The following is a 15,330-nucleotide window of genomic DNA, read 5'->3' as shown; positions in this document are numbered from 1 at the left end:
CTTCAAAATTATATATATATATATAAAATCTTTGCGTAGACAATTTTAAAGACAAATATACGCACGACCGGCCGAGAAAATGTCTGAAAATAACCCGTTTCACCCACCGTATAGTAAATGAAGACGAAATTCAAGGAATGCTAGTAAAACTCATTTACTACGCTCCATCCAAATGTATTTATAAATTAAGAGGCATTTCTTGGGTATCTTATCCATGGTTGAACTAGTAAATAGTTCATTCATGTATCTTATCAGCTTCTGCCCAAGAACCGGCGCGCCAATGTTTTACGGATAAAATTTTTCAATTACTATCAAATTCAAAGCTGCTAGAAATTGTCTTTAGGTAGAAGAAAAATAGTTTAAATATGAGCATTCTGTAAATATAATTTAAAATTTACATTGAATCAAAATCTGTCAATTGAAAAATCATAAACTCGACTTCATTTATCCTGGTGCAACAAGTGTGATACCATCAAATAGCTCCGTATCCGTTGAATGTTAGCATGATAACATCGGTCGAAGCCATTGTAAGATAGCTTTTTTACACTGCTGAGTGCTGGTCAGCTGGACTCCTGTAAAATTTACCATTGAATTAATTCAGTTGCCTTTCTTAGCCAAAGTATAGTTTTTTCAAAGATGCCTTAAAATATTCCGAGAAATGCATCAAGACACGCCTTATTAGTGATCGAATGATGTTTCTTTCCCCAAATCCCGCGGGAGGCTGCGCCGCCGGCCCAGGGCCCCAGGCGCCCCTGCGCATTGCCGCATTTCATTATTAAAAGTGATACTTACATAAAAATAATATGCGTTTCAAAATTACTTTTTAAAGACACTTCTAAGAGGCCGGTCTCTCCAATGTTATACATGTGCAACGAATTCTTATTTTATTTTTATATATAATTTATTTTTAATTTTTTTTTATTCTGTCAATTGATTCATTCATCGTCTCCAACTTTACACAAGTGTGCAAAATTTCAGATCGATTGGACAGGTAGAACGTAGAAGTATGTTGACAGTTGAATAGCCTATTGATCATAAGATTTGTAGCAGACAGACAATTTGACAAACAACAAGTTCTACCTACCTAAAAGTAATGAAGTTGAAGAGTAGAGAAGTGTTGTAATAATAACCTAGCTAGTAGCTAGTCTACTAAGTCCAGTCCTTGATTGATGGATAAAATTCAACAGAAGATTGTTATTGTGCTCTCATAAAGTGGTATTATTGCAGATTAACTACATCCAAAAAANGGACTTGGAGAGTTGGAGCCATTGGCAAGAATTTTTTTTGATAAGATTATTAGTGAACTCATAAATTGGGTAGCTATCAATTGCTGAATAAGGCTGTATTTAGTGATTTTCATTTTATTCCTGCTCTACTCTTAGTCTTACTGAATTTTCAGTAAAATGATTAATTACTGAAGAAATTGTAAACTATGAAAATTTAAATCCATGTGTTGACTGTTGATCTTAATTCTAAATTATAATAGACAGTGGTCACTGGTCAGTGCTCACTGCTCACTGCCCAACCCCACTCCCCAGTTGACTATGCATACTATGGAGTATGGAGTATGGAGCAGTCTTTTTCAGTACTATACCTAGCAGTGAAGGCACTTTGTTTTGTATTACATACTTGGCAGCTGGCAAGTTGGCAAATATTACAGACTTACACTTACAGTGTACGGTCTGTGTACCTATAGATGACTTTAATTTATTATGTCATATGCTACTGTTTCAGTATGTCTTCTATAATTTCTTTTCTTATTTTGTAATAAATTCAAAGCTGACATTTAACTGCTAAGCCTAATCTCTTCTGCTGATTTGTCTATAATTTTACAGATCTTAAGTTAAAGTATTGAATAACTCCACAAATAAAATAATTTACTAGGTTTATTTACTTTTCCTCACAGCAGTTATAAATCAAGGATTCATCAAAATGAGTGAAATAATCAAGAGGGTATGTGTTTTTTTTTTTGGTGCTCAGTTAATATATGCTAAGAGGCTATTCTAGCTCAGTTTGTATGATTTAAGATATAGTAATAGCCTGCATGATGCAATTCAATAGTTAGTATAGAAGAACATGGTATTTTGTGATTTTTAACCCATCACCAATGTTTATGGACTGGTTAAACAGCACATTAGCACCATATCTAGAGCTGTGGTGCAATGTGAGAACTGTCTCTTGCACCCAGCTCCTGGGTAAGAGTCCCTGTCCCACTGAGGATAAGTTCTTCCAGGAAGCTTGGCTCATGGTCAAATCAGCCATTCATTCAACTCTGGTTGATAAAGGAGTATCTGGCTTGTCCATGGTGTTGTGTAATGCAAAAATTATGTAAGCAAACCAGTGATGGTTGTGAATCTATCTGTTCTATCAGTGGCATTAGTGCCTGGAAAGACCTATTACCATTGGCATCACTGACCTATCACCCCCACACACAGCACCACCTCTCACAAGACAAGACACTACCATATACTAAAAAAACATAAGACAGCATTGGTCAGCAACAACAACAAACGTTCTAAAGGATCAATGGACAAGAAATTTGAAATTTTTCAAAATAAAAGTACCTATTAAAGTCAGGTTTTAAGCATATGGATTTTTTTTGCTGTTAAAATTGAAAAACTTATCTCTCTTATTTCTTATCAAAAGTATCTTTTTTATCATATATACTTGTTAAATAAGTTCTAATTTGGCTATATTTGTTGCTCAAAACTGCTTTCAGAGCCAATCGGTCCGATGAAATGTATTGTTTACAAAAGTCTATTGACATTGATTGCTTATGTAAAAAACTAAACATGTGTTAATACTGCTAATTTATCATTAAAGTTGTATCCCCATATTTTCATGCTCTAGAACATGTGAAATTCATCACCTGGAATGAGAAATTTCTATCTGTTAAAAGTTTTCTAGGAGCTATACCTGCTGCCATAATTAAAATTTATTAATTAATTTGTTGAACCTTTTCATTGACTTTAAATTTTCTGTCTCAAAGATTGGAAAATTTGACCAAAAAAGAGCATGTAAATCTATAAACGTGTGACCTGTGAACTTTGAGCAAATGATTTATATACTGGTACTTATTTATTTAATGTGTATTTATACATCTCAACATTTTGTATTGTTTATAATTCTTTGGTGTGTGGGATTTGGTTTTAAATTTTACTCTTATTGAAAAGAATCATTATTCTTTTCATGCATGAGCTGATGGTAAATTTAATTAAAAAATTTACAGTGATTTATCTAGAACCTTTGCAAGTAATACAGTTGAATTACTTTTTCATTCCAGGAGTGAAAGATTTTTAATGTTGCCTCAAAACTAACCTGTTAACGCCTAGTCCTGCGGTGGTGTTGTGGAACTATAGAATAAGTTATTTTAGCAAAATGGTTCACTCTGATGAATCTGCTTGGCAGGTAAGGGATTTTTTTTTGTAATTTAGTAACAGGATTTATTCAGAGATGTTATATATTTGGTTTTTAGTTTATTATTTATTATTGGGAGACATGAAGTTAAGGATTGATTACATAATACATTCATTATATAATTGCTTGCTATCTAATAATGATGGGATTTGTGGTCTTTGCTACTAATTGGTAGGTACGTATTGTAATCATTGGGTTTATTTGATTGTTTTTAGTTATAATTACTAAAAGCTTATAACCAAGCAGAACAAATTTAGAGATCCTGCAACAGAAAAATATTAATTGAAGGCTAGTATAGAATGACCAGATATTTTCCTGGTTGCATTGCACATTCATTCTTTTTATTGTGTCCAGTGCTGCTGTTGATAGCATTTTTGTGAAAATACTTCATTATTTTACTTTAAGTGGGTGAATTATTGGCTCTAGCTGCTAATAAAGGCATATCATTTTCTTAGTATATACCGGGTAGTAGTATATTAATGCACAACATCTATCTGTTTGAATTTATGCAAATTTCGGTAATTATAACTGCCTGGCTTATCAGCAGTTGCATCACAAAGTTATGAATTTAGCTCTAAAATTCTCATTATAGGTACTGGAAATATGGTCTGTAGATGATCATTCTTCAAGGCTGATAAAAATGTTATGATAATAATAGGTTATTTATTCCCTAAAAATATGCTTTTTCAGGTGAAGACTTGAGAAAACAAATTATCTGATTTACTGTTGAGCCATGTTTTTTTTTTATAAAAACTCATGTTATTCATAAAGAAAACTTGTTCAAAAATTAAGTTTTCTACTTCCATCACACATTCTACCATGCTTCAAAAGGTCTAGTATAAAATAGATAAATTTGCATTTCATTATATCTTTGGTAACTCAAACCATCATTAATTCTAGTGCAAGATACAATATATATTAATTCAAATGGAGTTACTGATGTCATTCCTGTTGCATTCCTCAGACTGTGCCAGTGGTGGTTGGCATGTGTGTTGTGATTGGGACAGCAGTTCTGGCCAAGCTTTACTTCTCCTACAGCAGCATCACTGGCAAGAAACAGCCAAAAACTCTTCAAGACCCCAATGTGAAATACCCTCTCAAGCTCATCAATAGGGAGGAAGTTTCTCATGACACCCGCAGATTTACATTTGCCCTCCCTTCAACTGAACATGTGCTGGGTAAGTTTTGGGTTTCTGTCTTTTCATATCTCTCATATTTTTATTTTCAATTTTCAGTTCTGTCTCTGCCAAAAGCTTTGGGTAAATATTTCTTTAAATGTTTTTGGATTCTTCACTCTGTTTTTGCACACTACAAGTGAGTAGAAGGCAAGAATAGCTATACAGATACATCTATAAGTTTCTATCTGCTGTCTATGAGCGAGTGAAACCAAAGGATTAAGTGTCTAGAAAAACTAGTAGCAAGTCATATATACAAGCACATTCTAACCTACATAAGTGAATCAAGCCCAAAAAACGCAGATGCATTAAAATTGGAATCAGACATGACATTACTCACCTATAAAATTGGCCTTAGGAGTTAGGACAAGCACAGGGGAGAATGACAATCTTACTTGTGTTGGCAGGACTGCCGGTTGGTCAGCACATCTACCTGTCTGCCCGCATCGACGGGCAGTTGGTGGTACGACCCTACACGCCCGTCACGTCTGACCACACGCTGGGCTACATGGACCTCGTCATCAAGGTGACGTGGAAATCTTTGTGGAAAGCAAATCTTCTTCTTGTGGAAGTTAATAATTTGATTAATGGTGCATGATTACTCGTTGATTTAATTTGAGGAGTGGGAATTGGGGTTGGCAATGATTAAATCAAAATGATTAAATCATGTGATTAAATCANAAAATCACCAACCCTGGTGGGAATAGAGAATTTTGTTATGCTGTAAATATTGTACAAATTTACCCAAAATGCATTTGAATGCGTGCATAACTTTAAATGCCACAATATTTTTGAAAAAATATTTCATTACTTATGTGCTATTTCTAATAATGATCTCAACTCCAAGAGAAACCACAAGTAAACTGACAGACATACCTTTCATATAGTTAGTACTGTTGTATTAATTGACTTGTCTTTGGTACAGGTCTACTTCAAGAACGTCCATCCCAAGTTTCCTGAAGGTGGCAAGATGAGCCAATATCTGGAGAACATGAAAGTTGGTGACACCATTGACGTCCGAGGACCATCGGGTCAGTCCTCCCAAATGAAATTAATTTTATTTTATAATGTAATGAAATTAGGCTTGTCTGTCTCTTGAGTTTATTTGACTGATTAGTAATAGTTCCTAAATTAAAGAGTTTGTCATTTTTTTCTCGTTACTTTATTTTTCATGACATTAAGATGCTGGGTATTTTAATTTTATGGTCTATAAGTGTTTTTCCTTCAAGAATGAATTCTAGGGTATAGTTGTGGAAGTGTGTGTTTGTTTTTTCAAAGCCTGATATTGTACGTAAATAAATTGGAGCTGTTTGAGTGCGTCTGGCCTATGAATATATCTAAAAGAATATGGAGGCGCTGGAAAATGGATAGTACGTAGGGAGTTGGATACAAAATTAAGATTTAATTTTTAAGTGATATATGTAAGGTAATCCTGATGACAGAAAATTTGTTTCTTAATTTTCAAAGTGGTAGGTTAGTCATTAAATAGGAGGTGCATGTTAAATGTGGGTTTGAAATGAATTTCTTTAATTGCTGTTATTTTGATTTGAAAGTCATTAAGGGGCTTGTTAGTGGGATTGTCAAGTATCAGGGTTTATAGGTAGTTTCCTTGACATATACCTAGATCTGTCACGAATCCCTGTACTCAGGTGGCGCTTAATATAAGAGCGCTGACATTTGAATGAGTTCCTCTTAATTAGCATACTTTAATTTTTACTTATTAACATGATTCAGGGTTATAGAACACAGTTGGGCAAGATACAGATTAATTAATTCCGAAATCTCAGTCAATTATCTATATCGGGCCGATCTGCCAGCATGTCTAAAAATCAATGATGTTTCTGCCTATTTATAATTTATCCTGCCTGCCTATAATTTTTTCCTGCCGGCATAGAACTTTTTCCTGGTGAATATAATTTTTTCCTGCTGAATATAATTTTTTCCTGCCTGAATATAATTTTTTCCTGCTTGCATATAATTTTTTTCCTGCTTGCACATAATTTTCTTGCCTATTCAATGTTTGGCCCTCAGGACTGCTGTCGTACCTGGGCAGAGGCCAGTTCGCCATCAAGCCGGACAAGAAGAGCCCGCCCAACGTCCTCTCCGCCAAGAAAGTCAACATGATTGCTGGTGGGAAGAGTTTAATTATTTTTGCTTACTTGTTCAATTTATTTATTTGACGCCATATGTAACTGCATTTAGTCGGTCGGTACTATTATTCTATATACCGGTATCGGTAAAATCAAATGGCTCTTTGACCTATACAATAGGCATTAATAACTTCATTTTTGTTTAATATCTATTTTCTGTTTGACTTTGTTATCTATGGATACCTATGTTTCCTATCTGTATACCATCACTACGATTACTGAGACGTGTGCTGTTCAGGTGGCACTGGCATCACTCCCATGCTGCAGCTTGTGCGTGAGGTGCTGCGCGACGAAGATGACAAGACACAACTGGCTCTGCTCTTCGCTAACCAGACCGAGGCTGACATCCTCCTCAGGGACGAGCTGGACGAACTTGCAGCCTCCAATGCTGACAGGTTTAAACTCTGGTACACGCTTGACCGCCCCGAGGAAGGTGAGACTTTGAACGTTGTATTCAATGTCAAATGCGTCCATGAATGTTGTGTGGAGCTGTTGGAAAAACGAGCTTCTCTCGTGTATAAGCGTTACCACTGAACAACACGGATAGTAAAACACAAATTGGCTGGGAACAGGTACTGGCAGCGGCGGAGGCGGATTTGAGGTTTACACCCGACGAGGATAAAATGCACACAGACAAGTCGTGCTACTATCCTACAAATTAGTTTCCGCATGGACATAATAGTTCGAGAGAAGCTCGTAACTAACAGCTCCACACAAATGTAAACTCGTAAAACCAGCATGATTCGAATTCAAAATGTAGCGCTGATTTTGAAATGCTGTTCTCTCTTTATCAATAGCTTCTCAAAAATCACTACCTATATGATTCTAAACTGAAATTATATTTGACAGTATTGTAGAGCAGTTATTTCTTCGTTCCTCACTTCAACAATATGCAATGATCATAAATTTTCTAGCGTGTTGGCAATGGATGACGAAAATGTCGGTACAACTACGTATTCGAAGCCAAATTAGATACTTGCATAGGATTGTCTTCAGCATTTGGGTCTCATGAAAATGAGACAACCATCTGGGTCAGCTACTTCTTAGTTATTACTGCAGCACTTCAGTACAGAGGGTTCATGACAGTTCAGAGCGTCTCATACTAATAGCATTCATGTTGTGGTATTCTCAGGATGGAAGTACAGCAGCGGATTCGTCAACAGCGACATGATCAGCGGTCATCTGTTCCCTGCCTCGGACGACCCGCTCACGTTGATCTGCGGGCCTCCCCCAATGGTCAATTTCGCCTGCATCCCCAACCTGGAAAAGCTCGGCCACAAACCAAGCCTCAGATTCGCTTACTAACTTGCAACCAAATCTGCAATCGACTACACAAGAGGAAATCTTATCTTTGTGGTTTTGTTAGCATTAGTGATCAGTGCCACATGAATAAAAATTTTTTCTAATGAACAGTGCCACATAAATAAAAATGTTTTCTCTAATAATTTTTTATATTATTACTGTACACAACATTGATGGAGCATTCTTATAATCAATTGATAAGGATCAGATCAATTGGATTTATAAATACATGGAGCTCGAGCGACGAGCAGTACGAATGTCAACGATTTCATTTAAATCGACTACACACGAGGATATCGTATCTTTCTGAGTTTTGTTAGCATTACTGATCAGTGCCACATGAACAAAAATTTTTTCCATGTTAATAATGAACACCACATGAATAAAAATGTTTTCTCTAATAAATCTTTATACTATTACTGTACCCAACATTGATGGAGCATCCTTATAATCAAATGATAAGATCAGAGGATCAGATCAATTGGGTTTATAAGTACGTGAAGCGCGAGTGACAAGCAGTACGAATGTCAACGATTTCATTTAAAATGACTTGGAACTTCGTGCGTCGCTAATCAATGGCATTGTTCATAATGAAAATAACACACCGATTCCTTGCCAATTTGTCACAAGTAGAAATTACTTTAGAATATTTAGCAGCTTATAATAATGTTTGGTTTGAAACGCTTATGTTGGTGCCTTTGTTATGTTGATACTGCATTTTCTTGTTTCTCGGGAGCTGGGTTTATGCCTGACTTAATTGGTACACTAATTCTTGTTTTTGTGGTGCTTCCAAACCATATGCTTGAGCCATCATCATTGCGGCAACTATCCTCACGATTGGCGATAGTGGGCCCTCTTTTCATGACTGTGATTATTTTCTATTCGATTGCCAATATTGTTTGTGAATAAATATTTGCCTCGTATCGTAGAAAAGTTAAATACGCACTATATATTATCTGAGTGAACATTGAATTATACAAGTTATTTCTGAAACGTGGTTTTATTTGAACAAGGATAACAAGATATATTCTTGGCAAACCGGTTTGTTAAATCGGTCTACACATCAAGATCATTCTGTTAACTTCGAGCAGTCGCCCGTTTCATTCATTCAGCATACAAGATATTTAAATGGTACAATTTAAACTAGCGAAACGTCTTACCTGCCATTTGTTATTATTTTTGAATTGTTACTATTCGACAATGAAAATTCTTCAAGAATATCATACGTGAGATCAACGTTTTTACGGGTTAAAGAATTTTTAAACATACTCCATCAAACGCTTATTTACACCCTTTACTACATTTGCTAGAAAAATTCAATAGTATGAAATTTTTCCCTTTGGTTCGAAACACTGCAGGTTATCTGAAAATTTGATAGAGTTATGCGAATAAGACGACATCATTAGCAACAATACTAGCAGTTCTATGTATAATTGTATCGTCTTCCGGATTTCTCTTCTCGTAATAGCCGAGTCTGCCTTGCACCAGCACTCGCTGCCCCTTCTTAAGGTTTTGATAAACGGACTCGCGCAGGCCAGGTCTGAAGACCGAGATTCGGTGCCACACAGTGTTTTGCAGCATCTCTGCAACACGGTTCAATTATTAATTTTTATATAGGAAGGAAATGCCGACTTGTGGATAGTCTTTACGTACAGTGAGTGAAGTCCTATAAAAATACTTATTGGTTGCAAGGAATCCGGCTTGAAACAATAGTGAATTATATCAATTGGAAAGGATGCTTGCGCAATATCTTCTTTTTCTTTGTCTATTGGTTCAAGATGAAGGCTTTGATTAGTAAAAAGCTCATTTTCAAAATCATTATAGCGTACCGTAGTTGTCAATAAATTAGAAGAAATTCATACATTTCGGTATGACCGGAATAGTTCAGAAGCACCAGCATCAGTAACATATTCAATTTAAATTAACATATTCAATTCAATTTAATGAATTATTGTACACTACTTTGAAATTCGAATGACAATACGTTGCAAATCACTTCAAGGTTTCATGATGTCAATGAAACACTACCAGTTGCGACCATGCAACTGACCTTCTCCCTTCTGATAGTTGATGTGCGTGGCCATCGAGAATTGGACTACAGGGTACGCTTCCGTGCCGCGCATCTCTGCGTCGTTGCCCGCCCGCCCCAACAGCGTCACTTGATTCACACCTTAAAATAATACGACTTGGATATGAATAATTCACTTTAATGAGGAATGGGTAAATAATGCGAATTATTTCAATTTTCACCTACTCACAAATCACCGGATCGGCTTTGAGGCTTATTGGTATAGTATGTAAATAGTTCATTTCAAGTGAAATGTAGAGTTAAAAATGCCATGAAGCATTTCAAGGATTTGCAAGCAGTTCTGTGTGCATGTTATATTACAGTTAAACACCGGCAGACGCTTAGATTTTAATTCTTCACAGTCAAAAGTTGATGCAAATTTTTACAAAATTGTGAAGTCAAAGGAAATCTTGATGTCAACCTGACATCCCCTGACCCACACAAACAGGCATTGAACATTTTTCCATTGGATTATTCAGTTGGTGCAAGAATCTTTTCCCACTCCTGGGCTACTTGCGCACGTTATAAGATTTTATGTGCTCTAAAAATAAGTTAATAAGTTTCAGAAGGCAATGCTCTTCCTGGAATGGAATAGCACCAATTAACACAGTGCCGCTGTAGTTAACACGTTTTTCTTAGCTTAGCTTCGCGTTTGTTTGTTTGTTTATTTGTTTGTTGTTAACATTGACAACGAAAATTAGCCCACTTTTGATTGTTTTAGAGATCTGAAATTCGGCATGCAGGCTATTTTTGCCTAACAATTTCAGATACAATCATAAAAACTAGTAATTAGAGACCGAAATTAGTTTAATTGAGTAAAGTATATATATAGTATGACGTGCGGGCGCTCACATTATAGACGAGCAGGCGCTAACGCTGCGTATCATCGATACATACGTCAAGTCATACTTAATCAAGTCTTAATCGTTTTCCATCAAATTTCCAAAATTTAAGTGTTGTGTGCTTTTCGCTTTAATCATAAATCTGCCCGACACACGTTTTTTGGGGCGAACCATAATTTATTTTTTACTTTTTAGTCCACAAGAAAAACGTGTTTTTTTTTAAGTTTTTTTTAAGTATTTTATTTTAAACATCAATTAGATAATAGTTTGAACCATACCCAACTTCAATGGCAGATGAAATCATTGACTGAAGAGTAGCAAAAATTAAAAAATGTCTCACACTTATTTATGGAATAATTTACAATGATGTTTTCCTCACCATAAACATTGATGGAGGTATAGGATAAAAATGGTTAAAATTCAACTAACTTTTTTCAAATCTCTCTGTAGTAGGGGATGTTGGGGCAGCACCAGTCTCTAGGGAACAATAGCGAAGCGAGGAGGCTTGGGGAGCTGCTACCGCAACACGCAGCAGCGACCCACAGTGTCTCTGAAGAAAATGTGTTTTATTGCATGATAATACAAAAATAGATCTTCTAATAGTTTATATACATAATTAAAATATTTTTTGAATACAAGAATTTCCTCTAGTGATTGTATTGTTGACCTTCCCCTTATCGCACTGTGAGAGAATGACTTTTTGCTCTGTATTTTGTGTGCTGCCATTCTCTCTCCAATGCATTTTCCCCTAAATATCTCCTCTTCTTGTTCCAGATTGCTGTTACTCTTATGGTGACAGAATTTTAATGATTATAGTTGACATGATGAAGTTGTTGAAAGCAGGTCCATTCCATGGCATAGTTACAATACTTACTCCAGTTGGCAGTTGGCTGATGAACCAAGGTCATGGTTGGGATTTCAAGTTCATTAGGTTGGATTTGTCTTTTGTTTAATTTTACTGCAGTTAGATTAGCTAGTTTCCCAAGTTTTCTGTGTGACAAAACTTGATACTAAATAACAAAAAATACTCTAAAGGCCTTACAAGGCCTTCAAAGCTTCAATGCAAGGAGTGCCCATAACAGTGCACGTCATATCGCAGGTTTACAAGATATAATCATGAGAAAAACTATTCAAGGGTCTTTCCTGGTAACAGGTTTCTGAGAAAGTCAATCAGTAGATTTGAGCAGCCTGCAGAACTACAGCAAGAGTATCAAAAAGGGTTTCCAAACTCCTCAAACAATGGAAACCAACCAAATGACTTCAATATACGGTAAATACTTAAATAAGTACTATCAGTTGGTCAACTCCCCATCTGTGATTTCAATTTTGCAGTTTAGGTCAGGAATATAACACCCATGATAGTGTGTGTATGTATATAACACACTGTACGTACCTGTACTTGTATTTTTCTAAATCTTTGAACTGTTGAAGTTGAAAACATGATGTTTTCACTAAAGAAAATTTTTTTTAATTTATCATCTTTTGAATTGGTAAAAAAAAACATGTTTTATGACAAAAAAAATAAGTATCATGACATATTTCATAGGCCAAAATTTATTACATAATTCAAACCAATTTTGACTTGAAATATACTAAAAAATACCTAGAAAATATATTAGAAGAAATATTAAGGATTACATATAATTTGGAAAGTGCTCTGTACAAAAAAATAATATAAAGTGTAATAATATAAAAATATTAAGCAGCACTTTTAAATATATTTTAAAATTACAAATACTATCTGAAAGAGCAATATAACTCACCATACAGGACTGCAGCATTGTGGTGTTTGTCTGTTAGTATACACCAAATCTAATATATTTACAAATAAGCTGAAAACTGTGATGAGTGTCAGGGTGTGAATATATAATTACAAAGGGGTTGTACCAACTATAACAAGAACAGCCAACAATCCATACCTACTCTGTAGGCACAAGAAACAGAATTTATCAATTAAATCAAACAATTTGAATTGTCCAGTTCCAAATTTCAATCTATCGGTTCATTACACTTAATATCTAAAATATATTCTTCGGATTTAAATCCTCAGATAGAAGTTCATTAGTTGATCACAGCTTCTACATGAAGGCCTCTACTCAATTAAATTGATAATAATAAAGCCCCAAACAAATGGGAGCTAATTAAGCCATATATTCCATGTCTTGTCAAATGCAGGATTAAACCATGAAAAATAGCAGCATCCTAGGTGTGGTTAAAGGTACCTATCATAGATACCAGCATTATCCAATTGGGAACATTGTGCATCATTTTAAAAAATTGCAGATAAATAGATATTTTTACAAATACTTTTAAAAAATCATGGGCAAAAATGTGTCAATTTGCATTATTAAGAAAGAAACTTCCTGATTTGAAAGCGCAATAAAAAACAACTAGTAATGATATAATATCAATAGTATAAATTTTATCAAATAAGGCAGTAACTGAATTTATGTACCTATCTCTTAGCTTTAAAATGACTTGGACAAATGATGGGTTGCAACGATAGACCGGCCACTAGAAAAGTACACAGAGACTGCGAACGCGCGCTCCTCTCTCGACCACTGCATGGTCGCAACTGAACTGAGTGGACGAAAAACATAGCCCGTTCACCATATTGCGCATGGCGCCACCTTCCTAGGACTAATGGCCGCCACGTGGCGCGCAATTCAAATAAGTAAGTTCCCGCGCCGCACCCTGTACTAAAAATTACCTAGAAAATATATTAGAAGAAATATTAAGGATTACATATAATTTGGAAAGTGCTCTGTACAAAAAAATAATATAAAGTGTAATAATATAAAAATATTAAGCAGCACTTTTAAATATATTTTAAAATTACAAATACTATCTGAAAGAGCAATATAACTCACCATACAGGACTGCAGCATTGTGGTGTTTGTCTGTTAGTATACACCAAATCTAATATATTTACAAATAAGCTGAAAACTGTGATGAGTGTCAGGGTGTGAATATATAATTACAAAGGGGTTGTACCAACTATAACAAGAACAGCCAACAATCCATACCTACTCTGTAGGCACAAGAAACAGAATTTATCAATTAAATCAAACAATTTGAATTGTCCAGTTCCAAATTTCAATCTATCGGTTCATTACACTTAATATCTAAAATATATTCTTCGGATTTAAATCCTCAGATAGAAGTTCATTAGTTGATCACAGCTTCTACATGAAGGCCTCTACTCAATTAAATTGATAATAATAAAGCCCCAAACAAATGGGAGCTAATTAAGCCATATATTCCATGTCTTGTCAAATGCAGGATTAAACCATGAAAAATAGCAGCATCCTAGGTGTGGTTAAAGGTACCTATCATAGATACCAGCATTATCCAATTGGGAACATTGTGCATCATTTTAAAAAATTGCAGATAAATAGATATTTTTACAAATACTTTTAAAAAATCATGGGCAAAAATGTGTCAATTTGCATTATTAAGAAAGAAACTTCCTGATTTGAAAGCGCAATAAAAAACAACTAGTAATGATATAATATCAATAGTATAAATTTTATCAAATAAGGCAGTAACTGAATTTATGTACCTATCTCTTAGCTTTAAAATGACTTGGACAAATGATGGCCTCCATTTCATTTACCCATTTTTTTTAAGTTTTGTTCACCTCACTGAAACATGCTGACAGGCATGTTGGTAACAGCTTAGCACATGTTATTCTTCAACTGAGGTAGGGTCCTTGGATAGTCACTGTAAACCACTGATTTAAAATAACCCCATGAAAAAGCATCCAGAGCAAAATTGGGAGTGGGCTAGCCAAGGAAGGTTACCTCTCAAGAAGATAAGGTGCTCTGCAAAATAATAATGTGCTGACTGCTGAACAGTGTGGAGAACGCAGAAATGCCTCTAACTTTCTCTACATCTTTGGGTGTTGTGGCAGTCTGCTGACCTACAGAACTTCTTGCATTCACACTTTCACTTGCTTTAAATGTGTTCACCCACATAATTGATTCCTAATCAGGAATCTGACCTGAAGGACAAGCATGGAACCAAGTATGGAATGCTTGTTGAGTAGCAACAACAAAATGGCCATTAGAAAAGCATGCCTTGAAAGCAAATGCATGCTGCTCACTTGTCCAATGCATAGTAGCAACTGACTAGGTGTGACACTTGTGATATAAAACCAAAGTTTAAAACGTTTTAAGCATGCAAAGTGTACTCATCCATTACTAGCAGTAATCTGAAGTCCTCCTTTTCCTTTGAAAATGATGTACATGTAGAATAAATGACATTTCTGCAATTTTTACTTGTTTTTCCTATCCATATATTACCATATCCATACACTACCGTATTATTGATGTAATATTGCCATATCCATGAACATGCCTTGAGCATCAAGTGGC

At 35.2% G+C, this 15,330-nt stretch overlaps 2 protein-coding genes across 5 annotated transcripts; one reads left to right on the top strand and one right to left on the bottom strand.

Moving 5' to 3' along the window:
• The first annotated feature begins 1,810 nt into the window (after window positions 1-1,810).
• LOC108666683 (NADH-cytochrome b5 reductase 3) lies at window positions 1,811-9,037 on the top strand. 3 transcript variants are annotated; one of them, XM_047882985.1, is made up of 8 exons: window positions 1,811-1,953; window positions 3,284-3,408; window positions 4,382-4,595; window positions 5,000-5,118; window positions 5,518-5,623; window positions 6,624-6,722; window positions 6,981-7,175; window positions 7,875-8,307. In XM_047882985.1, the coding sequence occupies exons 2-8, from the start codon at window positions 3,379-3,381 to the stop codon at window positions 8,045-8,047; spliced, it is 936 nt and encodes a 311-aa protein (XP_047738941.1). In that variant the 5' UTR covers window positions 1,811-1,953; window positions 3,284-3,378; the 3' UTR covers window positions 8,048-8,307. The 3 variants fall into 3 exon arrangements, with proteins under 3 accessions (XP_047738941.1, XP_018009091.1, XP_018009090.1); XM_018153601.2 differs by lacking the exon at window positions 1,811-1,953 and adding an exon at window positions 8,321-9,037 and having other exon boundaries at window positions 3,235-3,408; window positions 7,875-8,065; XM_018153602.2 differs by lacking the exon at window positions 3,284-3,408 and having other exon boundaries at window positions 7,875-8,308.
• Window positions 9,029-14,021, bottom strand: LOC108666684 (single-stranded DNA-binding protein, mitochondrial). Of its 2 annotated transcripts, none has more exons than XM_018153604.2 (4): window positions 13,825-14,021; window positions 11,384-11,504; window positions 10,095-10,214; window positions 9,029-9,627 (listed from the first exon to the last, which is right to left on the bottom strand). In XM_018153604.2, the coding sequence occupies exons 1-4, from the start codon at window positions 13,840-13,842 to the stop codon at window positions 9,425-9,427; spliced, it is 462 nt and encodes a 153-aa protein (XP_018009093.1). In that variant the 5' UTR covers window positions 13,843-14,021; the 3' UTR covers window positions 9,029-9,424. The 2 variants fall into 2 exon arrangements, with proteins under 2 accessions (XP_018009093.1, XP_018009092.1); XM_018153603.2 differs by lacking the exon at window positions 13,825-14,021 and adding an exon at window positions 12,718-12,914.
• Between the last annotated feature and the right edge of the window lie 1,309 nt (window positions 14,022-15,330).

Source organism: Hyalella azteca, unplaced genomic scaffold (genome assembly GCF_000764305.2).
Source record: "Hyalella azteca isolate HAZT.00-mixed unplaced genomic scaffold, Hazt_2.0.2 contig11738, whole genome shotgun sequence".
Taxonomy (NCBI): domain Eukaryota; kingdom Metazoa; phylum Arthropoda; class Malacostraca; order Amphipoda; family Hyalellidae; genus Hyalella; species Hyalella azteca.
This window is presented reverse-complemented; position numbering and strand designations above follow the sequence as displayed.

Excerpts from the sequence above, each read along its gene's own strand:
- LOC108666684 (XM_018153604.2), bottom strand. Across the intron at positions 10,215-11,383 it reads TACAGAGAGATTTGAAAAAA|GTGTGAATCAAGTGACGCTG; the intron begins GTTAGTTGAATT and ends TATTATTTTAAG. Across the intron at positions 9,628-10,094 it reads CAACTATCAGAAGGGAGAAG|AGATGCTGCAAAACACTGTG; the intron begins GTCAGTTGCATG and ends ACCGTGTTGCAG.
- LOC108666683 (XM_018153601.2), top strand. The coding sequence starts at position 3,379 with ATGGTTCACTCTGATGAATCTGCTTGGCAG. Across the intron at positions 3,409-4,381 it reads CTGATGAATCTGCTTGGCAG|ACTGTGCCAGTGGTGGTTGG; the intron begins GTAAGGGATTTT and ends TGCATTCCTCAG. Across the intron at positions 5,119-5,517 it reads ACATGGACCTCGTCATCAAG|GTCTACTTCAAGAACGTCCA; the intron begins GTGACGTGGAAA and ends TCTTTGGTACAG.